The 21,545-nt window shown below is 43.6% G+C and overlaps 1 protein-coding gene across 1 annotated transcript; it reads left to right on the forward strand.

Annotated features, from left to right (window-relative positions):
- Positions 1-1,422: 1,422 nt before the first annotated feature.
- PGLYRP4 (peptidoglycan recognition protein 4) lies at positions 1,423-19,145 on the forward strand. The gene is made up of 8 exons (XM_006895933.1): positions 1,423-1,471; positions 3,986-4,054; positions 7,420-7,618; positions 12,889-13,007; positions 13,526-13,678; positions 15,832-16,030; positions 17,200-17,318; positions 18,967-19,145. Exons 1-8 carry the CDS (start codon positions 1,423-1,425, stop codon positions 19,143-19,145), a joined length of 1,086 nt encoding a protein of 361 aa, XP_006895995.1.
- Positions 19,146-21,545: the final 2,400 nt, after the last annotated feature.

Raw genomic sequence — 21,545 nt, forward strand, 5'->3', positions numbered from 1 at the left:
GAAACGCTTGGAGAGGAGCAGGGAGTGAAGAGGAAGAGAGGGGAGAGATAAAACTGAGGTACTTGATAAAGGCCTGATCATTCAGGACTTAATGCTGTGGATCTTACTCCAGATTCGAAGAACTAGAGAGGGAGAATCCCTTTATGCCCTTGTTACAAGAGGTTTTTGCCTTAGGGATTCTGTCGACCTGTGAATCTCTCCATGTTCACTGGTTTCTGCCTGTTTTCTTTCCTCTTTTATATGGTCCCCACACAGTCTGTTCTTGATTCTTTATCCCTTTATTCTTGTTGCAGAGGGAAGTTAAGTCACCCCGATGCCCTCACTGAACTACCTCAGAAACAAGTTGACAGGTCCTTCATTGAGGTTGGAGATAAATGGAGGCAAAAGAAAAAACCCAACCCCCAAAAAAACCTCACAACAAAAAAACCCACTCCCAAAACAACAAATAAAGCAACAACCCACCAGCAAAAAAGAAACATAACAAACTTGAGGAAATCATCACTGTTCAGGAAGCTTATGGTGTCCCTACAGTATTAGTGCCCTCAGTCTTTTATCTGAATCAGTCCCACTTGCGCCGTCGCCTCAGAATGAGGTTTAATGTCCACCATACTTCAGATGGCTCCAGGCTCTCTTCCCAGTGGGCCTGGGGAAATAGACTGGGGAAAACAGAACCTGGTAGAATGTGGTGAGTTTCAGGGGGCCCCTTGTCTGGTAAAAGATTTGTCTCAGGATCTCGAAGCCTGAAAATAGTTCTATGAAAGGCAACCTTTCTAGATTTGAAGTAGTTCTTCAGCTAGGTAAGTTTGACAAGATTTCCAAACCCGCCTCACCCGGTGAATGTGAGAAGCCCTGCAGGCCCTTGTAGACACCTACTCTATGCATTCTTGGAAGTTGTCATGAACAGTTTCCTTGGTAAAGCTTCAAGGGTTTTCATTTGTCCTATCCTTGCTGGTCACTTTGGAGAAAGGGAGCGGAGAGATTTTGGTGTGGCTTTCAAAATTGCTAGAAATACTCGGAGGGCAGAGATAAAACCCTTAAAAATCCCACAGGTGTCCCCTCGTGGGCCTGATTTACAAGGGTTGGGACCAGGAAGGAGTTCAGGAGTGCTGTTGGGAAATCTTTCCCAGGGAGGAGATTCTGGGCTTATTCACAGGGCGGGTCACCAACACTCTCAGCCAACCTGTCGTACCTGAGTTTCTCTCTGCGCTGTGAAGAAGCCAGCTTAGAGGCTCAGAGATTGGCACCATCCTCCTTTTATTGGGGACCCTCATTCCTCTTTGAGAAGCTGAGGCCTGAGTGTTTCTACTTGCAGGAGAGAGCGCCCTCTAGTGACAGGAAATTGAAAGCCAAAAAGAAGACAACAGCTGGAGAAGAGGGGCCGGGCTCAGAGATGGAGTCTGGCAGAAAAGGAGCTGGCAGCCAATGACGGGGAGCCTGACCTGCTGGGACTGGGACAACAACGGAGACACAGGTATTCTTGGGTGTGATCCTGCTTATTCTTGAGGAGTCCTCTCCCAACCAGAGAGGCTGGACTTTATCTGGTTAGAATGTGAAGACGTTGGAGAAAATCGTCTGGACTTCTCTCAGAACTATTCTTCCAAATTAGAAGTCTGTATTCCAAATTATTTTTATTATTCCAAATGAGTTTAGTTCTACTCCTGTGTCTTTCATCATTCCTTTCTCTGTGTTACAAGCCTCCTGCTCACTCTTTTTACCCTTCTTTAATTCGGATTTCTTGTTTCTACCACTTTTGTGTCATACTTACCTTGTCTATAAAAATGGGTGTTAGGGGAGCTCTGGTGGCCTAGTGGTAAGAAGCTGTACTGAAATCCCAAAGGTACACGGTTCAAATGTACCAGATGCTTTGCCGGAGAAGGAGGGACAATTTCCTCCTGTACCAGTAAGATCTGATTTGACGGTACATGCACAAAAAAAAGTGTTAAGGATCCTATATTACAGAATTGATGTTGAGACTAAGTAAAACTGCATGTGTCAGTCTCCCTGCAAGCCTTTTACTATCTCTATATCTGTATCATCTATATCTAAATCTATCGAATCATCTATTTATATAGTTGTTGTGTATCGTAGATGAGGAACCTATCCAGCTGACCCTTCAGCAGGTTTTCAGAGGCAGTTAATCACATTGGAGAAGATTGCCCATCCTCTTCCCAGAGAGCAGCTGGTGGCCTCAAACCACATGCCTTCAGGATTGCAGCACAGTTTCTTGTCACTAGGCCATCAGATCTATATTAATATTTTATTATTGTTGTTGTTATGTGCCATTGAGTCACTTGTGATTCATAGTGACTCTATGACCCTATGTACAAGAGCCCTATATCCTGCTCTATTTTGTGCCAACCTTATTGTCTCTGACACATCTATTCCTGCCACCCCAATCATAGAATCAATGCATCTTATCAAGGGTCTTCCTCTTTTGTGCTGTCCCTTCACTCTCCCAAACATGATGTTCCTCTCCAAGGACTGGTCCCTCCTTGCAACATGCCCAAAGTATGTCAGACAAAGCTTCAGAATCCTTGACTCCAAGGAACAGCCTGGCTTCACACTCTCTAGGACAAACCTGTTTGTTCTCCTAGCAGTTGATGGTATATTCAATACTCTTCTCCAGCACCACAGCTTAAAGGCATCAATTCTCTTTTCTATCTATCATCCCTAGCAAAGACTATAGCCGCGATCAGGCACACCTTAGTCTCCAGCCTGACATCGTTGCTCTTCAGTACTCTGGAGAGGTCCCTGACAGCTGATTTTCCCAATGCAATTCATCTCTTGATTTCCTGGCTGCTGTTGCCAAGAGTGTTGACTGTGGAGCCAAGCAAACTAAAACTGTTAATTATCTCAGTCTCTTCACCACCTATACTGATGCTGCCAGTTGGCCCCACGGTGAGAATCTTTGTTTTCTTGATGTTGAGCTTTAATCTGTATATAGTAGCTTGTGTGTGTGTGTGTGTGTGTATACTACTTTATATATATATATACACACTATTATATATCTATATATATATATATATTTAGTGAAAGTTTACAGAAAGGTTGGGTTTTCATTCATTCATTGTTGTGCATTTTCCTCCTTCCCCCCTCTTAACTCTCCCCAGTCCACTTTGCAATGCACCTCTTGCTCCAGTTTGTGTTCATACATATAATGCCTAATCATGCATTCCTGTCAGATAGTTCCAACTGTTAATTCCTCGCATCTGTTCCAACACAGAGTTATCCACTCTTTTCCTATTCTCCTCCCAATCCACTGTGTTAGTCCTATTTTATAACAGCAAGTTATGCAGTGCAATATTTATCCTTTAGTGATTGAGATATTTTACTTAGAATATAGTTGGAAATAAAAATACCATTTGATCCAGCAATTCCACTACTGGGAATATGTCCTAAAGACACCAGAGTTGTGATTCAAACAGATGTATGCACACCCATATTTATTGTTATGTTGTTCACAATAGCAAAGAGATGGAAGCAGCCCAAGTGCCCATAAACAAATAATGGATATAAAAACTGTGGTACATCTAAACAATGAATATTATGCAACATTGAAAAAAAATGAACCTGTAAAACACTATACAACATGGGTGAGCATTTTAGGAAAAGGTATTTTGCCTCATTATCTGGTGGCCTAGTGGAAAGATATTGTATTCAATTCAAATTTGCCAACTATTCTGTGGAAGAAGGATGGAAAAATCTCCTCCTGTAGAATTTACTGCCTCTGTAATCCTATTGGAGGATCAGCTATGGGGCTTTTTCGACTTACTGGTACACAACAACAATAACCCATTTGATGAACACCTGACATATGCTGGAGTTTCTGAGATGCCTTGTCAAGCCTGTGTCCAGAGGGTACTCATTAAACAATAGTAGAAGGAGGCCTTAGTCATGTGGAAAGGTAGATGCTCCAGCTGGAGCATGACCGTTCCTGTTAACCATCAGTGTCTCCCCAGGCTATAGCCTGCTCTCTTCTCTTCAGTGTCCTGGGACCAAGTGAAGATGCTGCCTTGGCTTCTTGTCATCTCCATGCTGGGCCTCAGGATCTGGGGTGAGTTTTCTTTCACTGGATTGGGGGTTAAATTAGAAGGATCAGTCTTATGTCTAATCACAGGCAATCTTGCCCTTAAAAAGAGAAAGAGTAGTTTTGTGTTTAGAGTACAGGAACTTGGAGACTGTAGACTTAAATTCAAATCCTTGTCTTGCCCTTGGCAAAGATTTTAAACAAACTGAGAGCTTCTTTAGGGAGTTCTGTTGGCATAATTCCTAGCAAGTTGAACTGCTAACCCGAAAGCTGTGTGTCTCTCTGGTGGTTTGAATCCTCCAACAAGGACTCCAAACGAGAGAAATGGACGATCTCCTCCTATTGTAATTTACAGCCTCGAAAGCCTGATGCGGGGTTGGTGTGAGTCAGAACCAACTCCACAGCAGTGAATGAGTGAGCGAGGACGCCTTTAAACCTTAATTCTCCCCCAGGACCCTCAACTTTAGGACAAGATTTATGGCTTCCTAAACTGATTGTGCAAACAAGATTATTGTGTAGGGAGAAAGGCCTGGTGATTTACTTTTGAAGATTAGCCAGCAAAAATCATCTGGATCATTATGACTTGCCCAGGAACTGAGCACAGGAGCTCTGGGGGCCAAGTGACAAGAAGCTATGCTACAATCCCAAAGGCGTGCGATTCGAATCTACTAGCTGCTTTATGGAAAAGGATGAGCAGTGTCTCCTCCCATGAGATTTTCTGCCTCTGAAAACCCAGTGGAAGGTCAGCTATAAGTAGATTCCAAGATGGCACACAACAACGACAACAACCTTATTGTGCCAACAAAATTTTTTGTGTGGGAAGAAAGGCCTGGTGATTTACTTTTGAAAACCAGCCAGTGAAAATGACAATGGATTTTCATGGATCGTGATGGTTTATCAAGTGGCTGTTAGGAGACCAGGCAGCATTTCCTTCCATTTTACTTAGGGCCACTATGCGTTGAGGGCCAAGTCAACAACATTTAACAGCAGTGCATGTAAAGGGCTCAGCACTTGGGCGGTTAGAGCAAATAAATAGTAGCAATGATTTATTTGTGTTGTTATTATCAAACCAGTTATGTTCTAGTCTAGAACTTGAGGGGTTTTTTGTAGAAGAGAAAGGTCTTTAAGAACAGGGGTGCCAGCCTATACCCTGCACTCATCTCCATAGTCCCTCGCACTGGATCATGGCCTAGCATGTACCCTCCCTACCCCACCCCCAACCACCGAAAAGAAATCCTGGAAGAACAGACTTGTTTCATACAGGTTTTGGAAGCCTTTTCCGAACACTCTGCCCCATTGAATCTATTAGAAAGAGAGTTCATCTATTAAATAAGGACTTTGCAGCTTTACAGGGTCTGAATTTCAGATTATGTTTACAGATTGTTTTGCATCACATACAGATTCATGAGAAAATTCATAAATTTCATAAGAAAATTATAATCTTTGTATTTAACTGGTTGTTTATGACTCTGGTAAAATAGCCATTAGCCAACTCTGCTGCTAACCCAAAAGCCATTCCTTTCCAGTGGTTCAGACCCACCAGCAGCTCCAAGGGGGACAGATGGACAGTCTCTTCTTTGTGGTTTGCAGCCTCAAGAATCCCACTGGAGAGTCAGCTGTGAGTTGATTCTGATTCCATGGAAGTGAATTTGAGATTTGTTTTTTTTTAGTTTGGGTTTTTTAAAAAAGTTTATATGTAATTGTTGCTGTGTGCTCTTGAGTCAGAACAAACCCACAGCTGACCTCTAGTGGGTTTTCAGAGGCAGTAAATCACACAGGAGATTGCCCATCCTTCTTCCACAGCGAAGCTAGTGGTTTTGAACTGTGTGCTTTCGGGATTGCAGTGTGACTTCTTACCACCAGGCCACCAGAGCGCCCTAGTTTATGTATGTTGTTTGTTGTGGTTATGTGCCATCTACCGACCCTATGTACAACAGCCCTAAACTCTGCTCTGTCCTGTACCAGTCGCACTGTCTCGGATATACCCATCCTGATTATCACAGTCACTGAATCAATCCACCTCTCCTGCGCTGTCCCTCCACCCTCCCAAGCATGATGTCCCTCTCCAAGGACCAGTCTCTCCTTAGTACATGTCCAAAGTATGTCAGATGGAGTCTCAGAATCCTTGCCTCCAAGGAGCAGCCTGGTTTAACCCTCTCTAGGATGAACCTGTTTGTTTTCTTAGCAGTCCATAGTATATTCAATACTCTTCTATAGCACCACAGCTCAAAGGCGTCAATTCTCCTTCTGTCCTCCCTAGTCATTGTCCAGCTCTCTGATGCATAACAAGTGATTGCAAAGACCATGGCCTGTATCAGATGCACCTTAATCTCCAGAAAGACACCATTGCTCTTCAGTACTTATGTATACACATATAATAATACTATTTAACAATCATCCTAGGAAATACCTGGAGTTAGCAAAAAACTAGCACCATGTACTATTTTTGAAAGTGATTCTTTAATCAATCCAGAGGGGCTTCTTGGGGGGACTTGGGGACCTGGGAGGCAGAAGGGCAGTGAAGTAGAGCGTGGTTGGTATTGGGCTTCTCTGAGAATTGATAGAGTGAAACACTCTTTTGCAGGCGATTCCTCTTGGATTGGAATACAAACTGAAAACACATCAGAGGAGCTTAGCAATGTTTCCCATAAATTCGTCTCAGGTCTGTATATGCACATTGTGAATGTGGGCGAGTAGGGTTGAGACGCTGAGAAGGGCACAGGCAAACTACCTGCATCAGTTGTTCTAGACCTGTGGGGTGGAGGAGGGAATAGAAGCCAAGGAGAGGGATTTTTTTAAAAAAGGAATAAATAGCTCCTATGCTCAGGGACCTAGTAGTCTGAGGATGGAGGCCTATACTGTGCCTATCGGGAATCCACAGTCTGAAGGAGGAGACACAGCCTTGCTCAAAGAAGACTTCAGATGGAGGGGATGAGACAGCTGACCAGAGAGATTCCCCAGGCTGAGGGAGTGATTTGAGCCCTCAGGAACAAAGGAAAGATGCACTCCAAGTCACAGAGAAAATCATCAGTGAGCACAGTGCACTGTGGACATTAGTGCAGAGATGGAACTGAGAGAAGGCCCTCGGAGCTTCATCTGGGAGGAGATATTTCTGAGTAGGTCCTGGACCAGAGAAGGAGGAAAAAGATGGTCAGAGCCCAAGGGAATGTCTGGGTTAGGGAAACAGGCATCTAAGCTTCTCTGACCAGGCAGAGGCTTTGTGATGAGGCAAGCATAGGTGAAACTGGGCCTTAGGTTGAGAAGAAGAGGATCTGTATTCAGGAACCCCCCCACCCCGGGCTCACCTCTGTGGGGTACACCCAGCCTGAAGTGGCTTTCTTGGCAGAGTTGGGCAGGTCAGTCTCTAAAACTCCTCTACGCTTCCCCTGCAGGTGTCACTGCCATGGTCTCTCGTCAGGAGTGGGGGACAGGAGCTGGTGGCTGCAGAGCCCAGCTGACCATACCAGTGGACTTCCTGGTCATACATCACATCCCTGGGCTGGACTGTCACAACCAGACCACCTGTAGTCAGAGACTACAGGAGCTGCGGTCCCATCACATGGGCAACGGCTGGTGTGATGTGGCCTACAAGTAAGAGGCTGGGCCTTAGCTCTCCCATCCCTCATCACTGTTCACTGTTCACCTCATTTTCTAGGTTATGTTGATTTTCTATTAAACAAAAATATTTGGAAATTCCACAAAAGTTCCAGATTTTTTTATGAGGTCCCTGTCTCTGACGTAACTCAGGAAGAGAAGGAGGTTAAGTAGTACTATAATGTCTGTCTCACAAAACCTGGTTAAGAAGAGCACATCATAGATTATAAATGACTGTCGTATCCATTAATTTAATTGCTCCCTGAAAGCTCTGTGAGGTTGTAGGGCAGCTATGATGACCTATCTCCAAGCTAAAAGCAGGAGGATGAAAGACTGAGAGGCAGTTTGACTCCCTCAAGGCCACACAGCTGCAGAGCTGTGAAACTCAAATAGCCCAAACCCATTTCTTTGCATGTTCCTCCACACCACATAGACAGGGCTTTTACCTTAGTGAGGTCATTTTCCATCACCCTAGTGGATCTTGTTGGTGACCTTGGTCCACTTCTACCAGAGGATGTCTATCCGTGTTTCATTTACTATGCAAAGGCATTTGACTGAGTGGATCACAAAAAACTGTAGTTGACTCTGAGAAGAATGAGAATCCCAAACACTTGATTGTGCTTATACAAAACCTATACTTGGACCAGGAGGCAGTTGTCAAAACAGAGCAATGAAAAACTGTATGGTTCAAAATTGGGAAGGGTGTATGCCAAGGATGTGTCCTATCTCCATATCTTTTCAACCTATATGCAGAACAGATTGTCCTGGAAGCTGGGCTCTATGAGTAAAATTGTGGCATCAGGATTGGAGTAAGACTCATCAACAACCTGTGTTATGTAGATGACACAACCCTGCTTGCTGAAACTAAGGAAGACCTGAAGCCCTTCTTGCAGAAGGTCAAGGACTGCAGCCTTCAATATGGATTGAAGCTCAACATCAAGAAAATGAAGATTCTCACCACTGGGCCCATTGGCAGCATCATGATAGATGGTGAAGACATTGAGACGTCAACAGCTTTAGTTTGCTTGGCTACACTATCAACACTCTTGGTACTAGCGACCAGGAAATTAAAAGATGGATTGCATTGATAAAGTCTGCTGTCAGAGACCTCTCTAAAGTATTAAAGAGCAATGATGTTAGTCTGGAGACTAAAGTGCACCTGATCCAGGCCATAGTCTTTGCAATTACTTGCTATGCAGCAAAAATCTGGATCATGATTAGGGATGATAGGGATAATTGATGCCTTTGAGCTGTGGTGCTGGAGAAGAGTATTGAATATACCATGGACTACTAGGAAAAGAAACAGGTTTGTCTGAGAGAGGGTGAAACCAGGCTGCTCCTTGGAGGCAAGGATTCTGAAAATACATCTGACATCCTTTGGACATGTTTCAATGAGGGACCAATCCTTGGAGAGGGACATCATGCTTTGGAGGCTGATGGGACTGCACAAGAGAGGAAGGCCCTTGATGAGATGGATTGATTCATTTGGTGACTGGAGGTGGGTGTGTCAGAGACAATAAGATTGGCTCAAGATAGAGCAGGGTTTAGGGCATATACATGTACATGTACATAGGGTTGCTATGAGTTGCAGGTGACTTGATGGCATGTAACAACAACAACAACAACAGCTGTAAATCCAAGAACAAGTTTCAAAGTTTCTTCTGATATCTATTTTGGTTTTTCTTTCCTGTCTTGTTAATGACATTTTGTTTCATTCATGTATTATGTTCTTGATATTATCTGATAACTTATCTGGTCTTTGGCCATTAGTGTTCAGCATATCAAAATCTGTTCTTGAGATGGTTTTTAAATTCTGGTATAAGTACTCAGGGCTAGACTTTGGTTCTCATGGATTTGTTTTCATTTTCTTCTGACTCAACTTAAGCTTACATATGAGCATGCAAAATTGGTGGTCTCTACTTCAGTCAGGCCCTAGACTTGTTCTGACTGATGTTATTGAGCTGTTCCACATCGCTTTCCAGAGATGGAGTTGATTTGATCCCTGTGTACTCCATCTGGCATTGTTCACATGTACAGTAACTGCTTTTACATTTTAAACAAAGATTTTCCCAGTGAGTCTGTTGTTGGTCTTACAAAATCTGGTTGTGATCTCTGACATCATTTATATTTTCCAATTACTGATCTTTCTTTGTTTACAACTTTAGCATTCCAAACACCAGTAATTATCAGTGCATCTAGATCAGATTTGATCCTTTTCAGTTGCACTGATTTGTAGAAATATTCAGTTTCTTCATATTTGGCTTTAGTGTTTGGTGTATGCTTTTGAATAATATTTGTCTTGGGCTGGATTCTCTAGAGAAGTATATGTATGCATGTGTGTGTATACTTCTGGAGATAGATACAGATGATATAGATAAAGAAGCTAAAGATCTAGGTCTAGGTCTAGATCTAGGTCTAGAGATAGAGATAGAGCTATACCCCTCTGGACTTCTGGACCACAGGATCAATATGCAACATCATGATAGATGGACAAAAGATTGACATTTTCAATTATTTCATCTTTCTTGGATCCACGGTCTACACCCTTGGTACCAGCAATCAGGAGATCAGAAGATGTATAACATTGGGAAAGTCTGCTGTCAGGGATCTCTCCAAAGTTCTGAAAAGCAATGATATCAGTCTAAAGACTAAAGGTATGCCTGATTCAAGTCAATTCTTTCCAATCACCTGCTGTGCATCTTAGAGTTGGACAATGAATAAGGATGACAGAGGAAATTATGCGCATGCTCTCTCTCTCTTTCTTTCTACAACTCTAGTAACTAAGTGATAAGGAATTTTGCTGCCAACACAAAAGCAAGTGCTTCAAAACTAGCTGCTCCATGGGGAAAAAATGGACAATCTTCTCTTATGTGATTTGTGGCCTGTGAAAACCCACTGAAAGTAGCTGTGAATGGTTACAACTTGACAGCACCTAACAACAACGTGTGTGTGTGTGTGTGTGTGTGTGTGTGCGCGCGCGTGCACGTGCACACACAAAGAGTTAGAGGTAGAGAGATATTTCAAGGAAATTGCTCATACTTGTAGAGGCTGGCAAGCCCTACATCTGTGGGTCATACCTCAAAAGTGAGATGTCGAAGGAGGCTAATGAGTTCTAGTCATTGGCAGCCAAAGACTCAGATTGTTGGCCTCAGAGAATGTTGGCTTGAGACTCTGATGAATTCAAAGGCAAGGAGGAAAGTTGAGTCCTGCCAGCTTTGGAAGCTGATAAGTCTGAAGTTGGCAAAGAAGACAAACCATTGATTCAAGTCTAGAGAATAGAAAGCTAGATACATGATAAGACAAAGAGCTCTGTTGCTTTGCCAAAATTGTACAAATTTTCCATGCAGGTCACACCCTTGAGGAGACTTCACTTTCATTAGAGAAAACTGATCATATCTTTACAGAATTATCTCTAATCCTACTTCATTAGTATCACAGAGATAGGAATTTATAACACATAGGATAGAGTACTGAGGATTAAGGCCAAGCTGACAATATTAACCATTTAATAATAATATTAACTAACTTATCTTCCTGGAGAGGATTAAACCGGACTGCTCCTTGGAGGCAAGGATTCTGAGGCTTTGTCTGACATACTTTAGACATGTTGCAAGGTGAGACCAGTCCTTGGAGAAGGACATCATGCTTGGGAGGGTAGAGGGACAGAGTAGGAGAGGAAGGCCCTCTATGAAGTGGATTGATTCAGTTACTGGGATAATCGGGGTAGATGTATCGGAGACAGTGCGATTGGCACAGGACAGAGCAGCGTTTAGGGCTGTTGTACATAGGGTCACTATGAGTCGCAGGCTACTCAATGGCACATAACAACAACAACATCTTCCTTGTATGTCTGTGGATATATCCTTTCACTGACAGTATTACATGTACTTCAACGTAGACCCTGAAATGCTCATTTTGTGATGAATGTGACACTATTCCTTGTTCAGTTTGTCTTTCCTGGTATAGTAGACCATGAGATTATCTGATTCAAAATTGCCAATATCAATCCATTTTTTATCAGTAAAATCAATAACATTCTATGACAGGTTTGGAAGTAGGAGAGGCATCCATAAACATCATGCCTCCAGAAACTCTATGAACTTTGATAAATATTGATGACTAAAGAGGGGCTTTAGGCTTTTTGTTCATAGGATCACTATGAGTCATGCTTGACTCAAAGGCAATCAACAACAACGATGCCTAGGATATTGGTCTTTGTGTGATGCACTTCATTTTTTACTACAAATTTTCTTAGATTCATACTCTGTATATTCCACATTCCCATTATTAGTGGCTGTTTATCCTAATTTTGAATTCTACTATGTCAGCAAGTTAAGACTCCAAAGGTTTTACTGCATTCACTTCATTAAAGTAAAGCTTCATTAGAAAGGAGCTCTGGTGGCCTAGTGACAAGAAGCTGTGCTGCAATCCTGAAGGTATGCTGTTCAAGTCTACCAGCTGCTCCGCAGAAGGCTGGGCGATCTCCTTCCGTGTCATTAACTGCCTCTGAAATCCTGCCGGAGATCAGCTATGGGTTGGTTCTGACTTGATGGTATACAAGAACAACAACTTTTATAATGAAGAGTGCTAATGCTCTTGTAGAGGACAGTAAGTGGATAAATCCTTCAGCTCCCAGCTCTTCTGAGGGAGAATTCGAAAGTATATTTTCATATCTGTGGTTACTCAGTAAATCACTGGAAGAGACTAGCCCTTGTTGGCCAATTCTGTATGTGGTGAGGGGTTTCTTCTTTTTGTTTCATTTTCTTTTTTCACTCTGACTTCTGGGATCTTCTCCCTCCACCTCTAAATTCCTGCATCCAAATCCTTGTCTCAAATGATATTTCATGAAAAGTCCACCTAAGGCACTTTTCTGGTAGAAATCAAATGAAAAGCATGTATGGCAATGACATAGGCAGTATGCATTTTAGAAGAAAGAGAAGGACCATCTTTAAAAAGTGTGATGATTGAGGAGATTACCACACTGTGTGTTTGGGTGTGTGTTAGAGGCTCTAGGACTCCTTTAAAGCAGGCAAAATGATTTGCAACAAAACTGGGCAAGACAGGGAGGTAGTGAGCACAGTACTGGATTCACCTCCGTTTTAAACAATAATATCAATAGTTTGGTCTAACTGTTGTTGTTAAAGTGTTCATGCAAATTCCTCTTTGTGAACATAATTTGATGCTGTCTGCCCTTTGAGATAAGTAAGTGATTTCTTCTTGCAGGGATGTAACATGATGCCAGGCATTAAATTTTCCTTGCTCCACAGCTTTCTGGTTGGAGACGATGGCAGATTGTATGAAGGTGTCGGCTGGAATGTCCCAGGCTGGCACACACAAGGCTACAGCAACATCTCCCTGGGTTTTGCCTTCTTCGGCTCCAAGATAGGTAATGGTCATCCTGCTGAACCCTTCTATAAAGAGTTGTCTGCACACTGTTGTTTTTCAGGTTCTCTGACGATCACCTGTCTCCCGAACTTCTCTTCTCTCCAGTCTTCAATGAAACAGGGTTCTTCTGGGCTTCCACCTACTGCTCCGCTTTCTTCTTCACCTTTGTTGCAAACTCCTCTCCCTCTCACCATCTCATAGTGAAGAGTCTATCCAATTTTCTGTCTGTAGCCCTGTTCCCACCCTAGTAACACCAATCCGTGTTCTCCTAGAAAGACCCAACACTTTAGCTCTTAACATCTCCTCTTCAGCTTTGACATGTCTTCAGAGCCAGGCTATTATTTCCAGTTTTCTGGTGGCCTAGTCCAGAGAGAATTACACTAAATCAAAAGTCTTGCTGCTTTGGTTTGACTCCATCAGCAGATCTCCTCCCATAAGATTTGCTATTGTTGTTACGTGCCATTCTCTCCTTACAGCTCCACTGTAAAAAAAAATTCAGGCCAGGCCATTCTCTTCCAGGATATAGTCCTAGCCCTGCTGCCCTGTCAGCCATGGAGGGTTTAATCTCTTATGCTGTCCAAAATGGCCACTTATCATCCAGGTATTCTCAGCCACTTCTTGTGAAAGGAGAGGACTGCCTCCTGTCTCCACAGGAGTCAGGACCAAAGAAAGGTAAGACCTTTAAGCCCACTTTGCCCTCCTTTGAAACTCACCCAATACTGGCTCCAAATGCCATTGGGAGTGGTCTATCCCTCCAGCCTGGCTCTCTCTGCATTTCTCTATGAAAGGGACATTGCCATACAGCTCTCTTCAGAAGAACCTTCCTCAGATCCCTAGGCTGAAAAAGCCACAACTTTATCTCTAGTGTAATGTTTAGACATTAATGTCATCAATCAGTCAACTATTATTTATTGAGAACCTACTAGGCACTGAGGATAGCTTACCTTGGGGACACACACACACACACACACACACACACACACACACATTCCTGACCTCATAAAGTTTCAATCTAAAAGGCAGAGTCAGGAAATAAACAAACCACCAGCTCATTAACTCATTGCTCTCAAGTTGGAACCAATGCAAAGCTGGCCCTCCAGTGAGTTTTCAGAGGCTGTAAATCAAACATCTTTCTCCAAAGGTGAATTCAAACTGCCTGTCTTTGGGTTGGCAGCACAACTCTTTGCCCACCAGGCCACCAGAACACTCACTCTAATAAACAAATACACAAGGAAAATATTTGGCATTTATATGTTGTAAATGGCTATGAAGAAAGGAAAAAGAAGCACAGAGATAGGATACATCGTAGGATTGCACAATTCGATGAGTGGGTGGGGTGAAGGAAATGGGAAGGACTTTTTGTGAAAAATAATGTATTCAAACTTTGTAAATAAATCAGAGAAATATAAAAAAAATTTAAAAAGAGAGAGCTAGGATACAATAACTAAGGATGACAGAAGAAGAATCAATGCCTTTGAATTGTGGTGCTGGGGAAGAGTCTTGAACATACCTTGGACTGCCAGGAAAACAAATAGGTCTGTCTTGGAGAGGGTAAAACTAAGTCTCTCCTTTGAGACTAGGATTTTGAAGCTCCATCTCACATACTTTGGGTGCATGGCCAGGAGAGACCTGTCCTTGGAGAAGGACATCATGCTTGGAAGGGGGAAGCGACAGCACAGGAAAGGAAGACGCCAGATGAGATGGATTGATGCAGTAACTGGGGTAATGGAGTTAGGTGTGTCAGGATCAGTGAGACTGGCTCAAGACAGGGCAGGCTTCAGAGCTGTTGTACATAGAGTTGCTGTGAGTTGCAGGTGACTTGACGGCACATAACAACAACAACGATGACATATAAAAATGTCAAGGATTTACTTTTACTTGCATCACAATGTCCATGGAAGCAGAGGTTGAGAAATCAAATGATGTATTACATTGGGCAAATTTGTTGCAAAGTACTTCTTTAAGTGATAAAGAGCAAAGATGTCACTTTGAGGACTAAGGTACACCTGAACTGAGCCATGTATTACAGATGACTCTCAAAGACATGTTTTTCAGATGAAAATTAATCTGATTTATCCACAAAGATCCTGGCACGTATATGTATACACACAGTTTTTATTTCAGTTCCTTGGTGCAAACATAGTCCATCCAACAACAACAATGAAACAACAGGCAAAACAAAACCCAAACCGTCATTGATAATAACTTGATTTTAGCAAAGGAATAAGGAGACCTCATGTGTTCCAGTGTTGTTGTTGTTGTTCATTGTAGTCAAGTCAGAATTGACTCCCCAGTGGATTTTCAGAGGTAATAAATCACACAGGAGGAGATTGCCCATCTTCCATGGAGCACTTGATGAGTTCTAGCCATGTGCTTTGGGTTGATAGTGCAGTGTTCTGAGGGTTTTCTTGGCTGTCATTTTTGGAGAGAGTTCTGGTACCTAGTGAGAAAGAAAGTTTGCTGCCAACACAAAGGCAGGCAGTTCAAATCCATGAGCAGGAGAAAAATCTTCTCTTGTGCAATTTACAAACTCTGAAAATCTGGTGGATGCTGGAGAGGTATCCACAAGCTAGTTTTTCTGACTTGACAGCAATGAGAGTATGGTGTCACCTTGAAGTTAATAGTATGGCAGGAAACATTTATGTCACCCAGAGACGTAAGTGGCCCATTCTGAGAGCTGCTGGCCTCTCCTGAGCCTCAAATTTCCCTGAATGTTGGGTTGTTGGACAGAGACTGAGGAATATGTGGACTTTTAGTAACGATGTGGTTGGCAGATGGGTGGGCAAAATTAATACTCCTCTCTTGTTTCTTTTGTCCCACCACAGCTTGCCCCAACATTGTTACACGGTCTACTTGGGAAGCCAGGTCATCCTACTGCCCCAAGATGAACCTTCCAGCTAAATACGTTATCATCATCCACACCTCTGGGAGAACCTGCAGTGAATCTGCTGAGTGCTGCTCACTTGTACGAGACATCCAGTCCTTGTTCATGGACAGATTTGACTCATGTGACATTGGGCATAAGTAAGTGGACCTGAGGACATGTGGATTGCTTTCCCCTTGGGTGAAGAAACTGAATATTGAAAAGAAGGGAAAAGAATAAACACTTTTAGGGTGTTCAACAAGTGAGGTGCTTTATGCATGACCACATTGGCTAGGGAAGTGATGACTATGGTGGAGAGAGGTGGGGGCATTTAAGAAGTCTATGGACTTTAATGGTTAATAAATAGGACCCAGGGCTGGATAAGGGATGACATTTTGGGAGATACAGTTGGCAAGTTGATGAAGCATATGGATTAAAGCCCATATTTCTGTTTAGATCAGTAAGTGCTTTGATGTTGATGCCCTTAACCAAGATAGGGAGCCTAGAAAAAGATGAATAGATAGGGTAGAAGATGGATCTAACATGAACAAATGAAACTTCATAGATGGCAACTGAAACCAAGGAGGTAGATGGGCTAGTCCTGAGAGAATGTGCTGAGTGACTAGAGTAGAGGGCTGAACACTGAAGCATCCTGAACACCTTCCCACACTAAAGAGAAGGGCGCAGGAAAAAGAGGTGGGAAGAGAAGCAGCCAGAGAAGAAAAAAAAAACCTGGAAGAATGTGGTATGAGAGAAGCTAAGGAGTCAGAGTGTTTGGTGAAGATGAGAGGGGTTGACAGGGCCAAAGACAAAGAAAGATTAAATAAGGCAAGTTTGGAAAAGTGCATTTCGTAGTAATCAGATCACCAGTTACCCAGGGGAAAGGGTTTCATTGACATGTTGAGAGAAAAGCCTCCAGGTCGCTGGGATTGAAAGTCATGACTCTTTCCTCTTTTTAGTGAATTAATTGTGGATGGCAGTGGTGTGCTGGCTCTGGGTAAGGGTACATGACTCACGAAGGGCTTGTTAGAGATTTGGAAAGTTTGAAATTTAGATGCTAAATTGTTGGTAATGTGAAAGCAGCCATGGTGGGAGTATTTAAAGCACATAATCAGCAAGCAATATAAAGCAGAGAATCCTCAGGACCCCATGGGGTAATTCAACAGCCTACAACACTGGCAAACACTCTATTTATCTCCTTACCAGTGTTTCATTCCCAGTAGATAATCCTTTGATCAGTAAAGACATTATTGGGTGAAGGAAGGAAATGCTTTCTCCTTCCTAGATGGCCTCCCGCACACTCATCTTTATCTCCCCTCTGTTCCTCTAGCTTCTTGGTGGGCCAGGATGGTTCCATCTATGAAGGGACAGGTTGGAATGTTCAAGGTTCCCATACCGACGGCTACAATGACATTGCCCTGGGCATTGCCTTCATGGGCACCTTCACAGGTCAGTAGATGCTTTGTGAAGTACGAAGCTCTGGGTGGCGTATGAGGGAGTGTCTGACAAACATGAAAGACAAAGGCATCAGACACAGGAGTCACTCTAGTGCCTGCTTGTGGTGAATTGAACCAGCTTTGACCTTGACTTTTACTAAATGCAACATGCTGACAAATGCAAACCATAAACTTCTCTTCTTCACACCTGGCCAAATCTTTCTTCTCATACTATGAATGCATGGAGGAAGCAGATGTCACCTTTGTGCGTATCTTTAGCTAGGTCAGCAAATCAGATTTTTTTTTGTGGGGGGTGGGGGGAATGGGAAGGAGGTTACTATAGCAATTATGGAAATGTGGATAGTCAGAGAAAGAGAAGATCTTCAATAAGATCCATTTGATACAATGACTTTAATAATAGGCTTAAAGCATATTGGAGCCATGAAGATCATAGAGCAAGGTCAGATCTGTTGTTCATAAGGTCACTCTGAGTCATTGACTCGACCAAATCTAATAACAATGGTAGTTATGAACGAACATCACATATGTTAAAGCCACACAGGGGAATATTACTGCTCAGAGTGTTTGCCTAGGGTTTGTTTAGACTTGTGAACCTTCTGCTGAACTTCTGAGGAGAGGAGGCTGAGTCATCAGGAGTTGAGTTAGGCTGAAATGAAAAAGGACAAATACTGCATAGGGCCACTGTTGTAGAACGGTACTGACATCACGGTTAGGGTGAGACAGAAAGATTGGATAAATTATGTATACTGCATTGAAACAGATGAGGGAGAGAACAGTTTAAAAGCTACATATGATTGGGAATTATGGTTATGACAAGAGTCCAGAATGGAGGTTGCATAGCGGAGTGTACTGGGGGAAAGGGGATGGATCGTATACCAATGAAAGAATTTTTCTTTTACTTTTTGAAGAGAAAAGCGAAATGAGGTGGGGGGGGCAGTGAGCAGGGAGAAAAATGCAACAATGAATGAATGGAAACCCAAAATCTCTGTAAACGTTCATTAAAATTAATAAAATAAATTTCTTTTTTAAAATAAAGGGTATTAGGTCAGTGTGTGTGTGTGTGTGTGTGTGTGTGTGTGTGTGTGTCCCAGGAATATGCCCTAGGGCTGGGGCATTGGGACAGGGCATGAAAGGGTCCAGGGAACACCTGTGGCTCACCCAGGATTAATCAGTCTTGGTACTATTAACATTTAGGATCGAACAATTCTTTGTTGTTGGTTTTGTCTATCAGATGCCAAGAGCAACAAACTCTCCCCTTCATTATAATTCTGACCACCAGAAATGCCTCCAGAAACTGCCAGAGGTTCCCTTGAGCATGCAAATTGCCCTCAGTTGATAACTGAGGCTAAACTAGGCTTAATTTTAGCAGTGGATAAAGGTTTTTAACATCTTCAGAGTAATTGCATGCAGGTTGTGCCTTTTTAATTCAGGCTTCTCCTGGAGGGCTAGGAAGTATTTTTGGTAAGAACTTTGGCACCAGGGAATCTGACATCTTGACTTGATTTTGTGTCTGCTGTGGGGTAGTTGCCAGGGTTGGGTTGTTGCACCAGCTGTGTGATGGTGATGATAGTGGTTGTGGGTTGTCTTGAAGTCTGTGCTGACATGATTCCTGTGGCTCATAATCCAGTTGTGTTTTGCAGATATCCCACCCAATGTCGCGGCGCTGGAGGCTGCCCAAAGTCTGATCCGGTGTGCCACAGACAAGGGGTATTTGACTCCCAACTACCTGCTGGTGGGACACAGTGATGTGAAGAACACCCCGTCTCCTGGGAAGGCTTTGTACAACATCATCAGCTCCTGGCCTCACTTCAAGTACTGAGAGAAGCCCCTTTTCTTCTGCCTTTGCCCCCCTCAGCAGCTAGGCCTCCGCTGCCTGCCTTCTCTGCCCTGCCGTGTGCCCTCGGCCCTGCCAGGCCCACCCTGCTCTTCTTTCTGAGGTCCATATATTCATATCCCTCCTGGTCATCTTTTCCAAACCCCACAGCTAGGCATTCACAGGCCTCAGAGTCTGGGCCCTGACCTCTCTCCTCATCTTCCTCTCCTTGGGATATCTACCTCCTCTGCCAGATGAGAGGATGGGCCAGTTCTTGCTTTACTTCTCTTACCCTGTGTTTTCACGCCTCTGTGTGGTGATTGCCTACAACCCCCGTCCTTCACAAAGGATCCAGATCCCTGTCCAGAGCCCCCTCCCCTCTGCTCAAGGATTGACTTGTACATAGTTGGATGCAGTCCTTATTTAAAGGTCCTGTATGCATGTCTTTATCTCTACCGGGTGTGCCTTGAGGGTAGGACAATATCGTCCTCTATGCCTCAGTAGTCCCTGGAATTGAAAAAGCATTTAAGGCAGATGTTTGTTAAATAAATGACTCAACAAAGGAATGAGTAGATCCAAATCTCTGTTCACCTTTGCAATCTGCTTCATTGTTCTGTCTGAGAACAGCCTTCCCAGACAGATCTCCCCTAGGAACACCCTCCCCAGTCTGTTTCTTCCCTGTGAGGTTCATCGACTGCCTATGATGGTTGCTATGCCATTTGGATCCAGTCTTTCTACCTCCAGGAGCTCTCTGAGGGGGACAGCACATAAGAACCTTTGGGCCCAGGTGAGGGCTATGTCCACATGAGCAGCCCAGGGCTTCCCCCCTCCCCCTCTCTGAGCACCAGGCTGGGTGGGACCTAGGGCCTTGGAGCTCTATAGCAGCTCTACTGCTGCCTGAACTCCTCCTGTCCAGAGGAGCCTCCACCTCTCAGACAGGGATGGGTGCTGTGAAACGCAATTGCTGTTTCTTGTTTTCTCTGATCCTGGTCTGGAAACAAAGGTAGGGAAGAGGATCACTCTCAGCTAGACTCCTATCAGTCAGTGAGAGCTGAGGGAAGACTGTCTCCATCACCTTCCTGAGCTTCTGTGGTAGCTGCAGGGCCAAGGCTGGGAGGGACAGACAGTTCCGCCCTCATTTAACTCTTCCCTCATCTCCACACCCCTACATCTTGCCTACTTTCTGTATCTCTTGGAGTCTTACCTTGTTTCTTTAAGTCTTTCTAAATTTCTCTCTCACTTTCTCTCTTTGTTTTCCTCACACTCCAGAGTATGGTAATAGGAAGGAAAGCGCTAGCTGAAGGCTATGTGATGTAGAACCATACATTGCTATTATTATCACAGGACTATAGTCACCTTCACTTTCCACGCTACTCACTCTCATCATGTGCTGGCAATGTGGGAGCTTGTCTGACATCATGGTGACCATAGGAGCTGTGGAACTGGAGGGGCTGCTCTGGGGTTCAGAAAGGAGTGGGGCAGGTGTGATTCTGGTCCAGCAGGTTCTCCTAGACAGGGCTCCAGAGACCAGGCCTTAGATAGTTGAAGAAAGTGTGCACAGGTATCAGTTAGTAAGAGGGTGCTGCTGTATGTGTGAGGGTCTGCCAGAGAACATTTACAAATGAACACCTCCAAACCTTGGAGGACCTCCTTGAAGTTGGGTTACTGATGAAATCCGATTCAGGTTGAACAAGAGTTTTGAGAATCAACTCTCCAAAGTTGCTATGGAAAGGGAACCTTTTTACTTGTTCATAAATGTTTGCACCAAATGTCGTATCTTCTTAGAGGCTTGACCCTCCAAGCACATTTGAAATGATCTGTTTTTCAGAGGACTAGTTGGAAGTAAGAGTGGTAGCCACTTCTTAAACTACATGCCTCCAGAAACTCCATGAACTTTGATAAATGTTGATAGTAATAGAAAGGCTTCAGGCCTTTTGTTCATAGGGTTCCTATGAGTGGATCGTGCTCGACTCAAAGGCAATCAACACAAGTGGTAGTACATGGTGAGCATGTGTCGTCTTCTCTCTCTGATTTTTCCTTTAAATATAAACACTATGACGGCATGTCTACCTCATTCATGTCCTGTGCTGGCTCTTAAGTCACAGGAGGTTCTCACTAAGGATTTTAGAACAAAGACAAGATGAGGGTTGAGGTCCGGGGAACTTGTGTTGTGACTGTCTACTGGACTGGTGTTGAAGCGGGTGGCAGGTACAGGCAGTTTGTCTGGGTTCCTCACTGAGTTCCCACTGGGCGTCATGTGGGGAGGCCCAGGGAGTAGAGAGGATGGCAGAGTAGAAGAATGGAGGAGAAGTCAGGGAAACCAATCAGGGAGAGCAGAATCCCACAGGCAAAACTGGGGGTGGGTGGGTGGGTGTCATTACCGTTTAATAACATGTATTTGAGTGT

Source organism: Elephantulus edwardii, unplaced genomic scaffold (genome assembly GCF_000299155.1).
Source record: "Elephantulus edwardii isolate Elephantulus edwardi_28Jun2011 unplaced genomic scaffold, EleEdw1.0 scaffold00176, whole genome shotgun sequence".
NCBI lineage: Eukaryota > Metazoa > Chordata > Mammalia > Macroscelidea > Macroscelididae > Elephantulus > Elephantulus edwardii.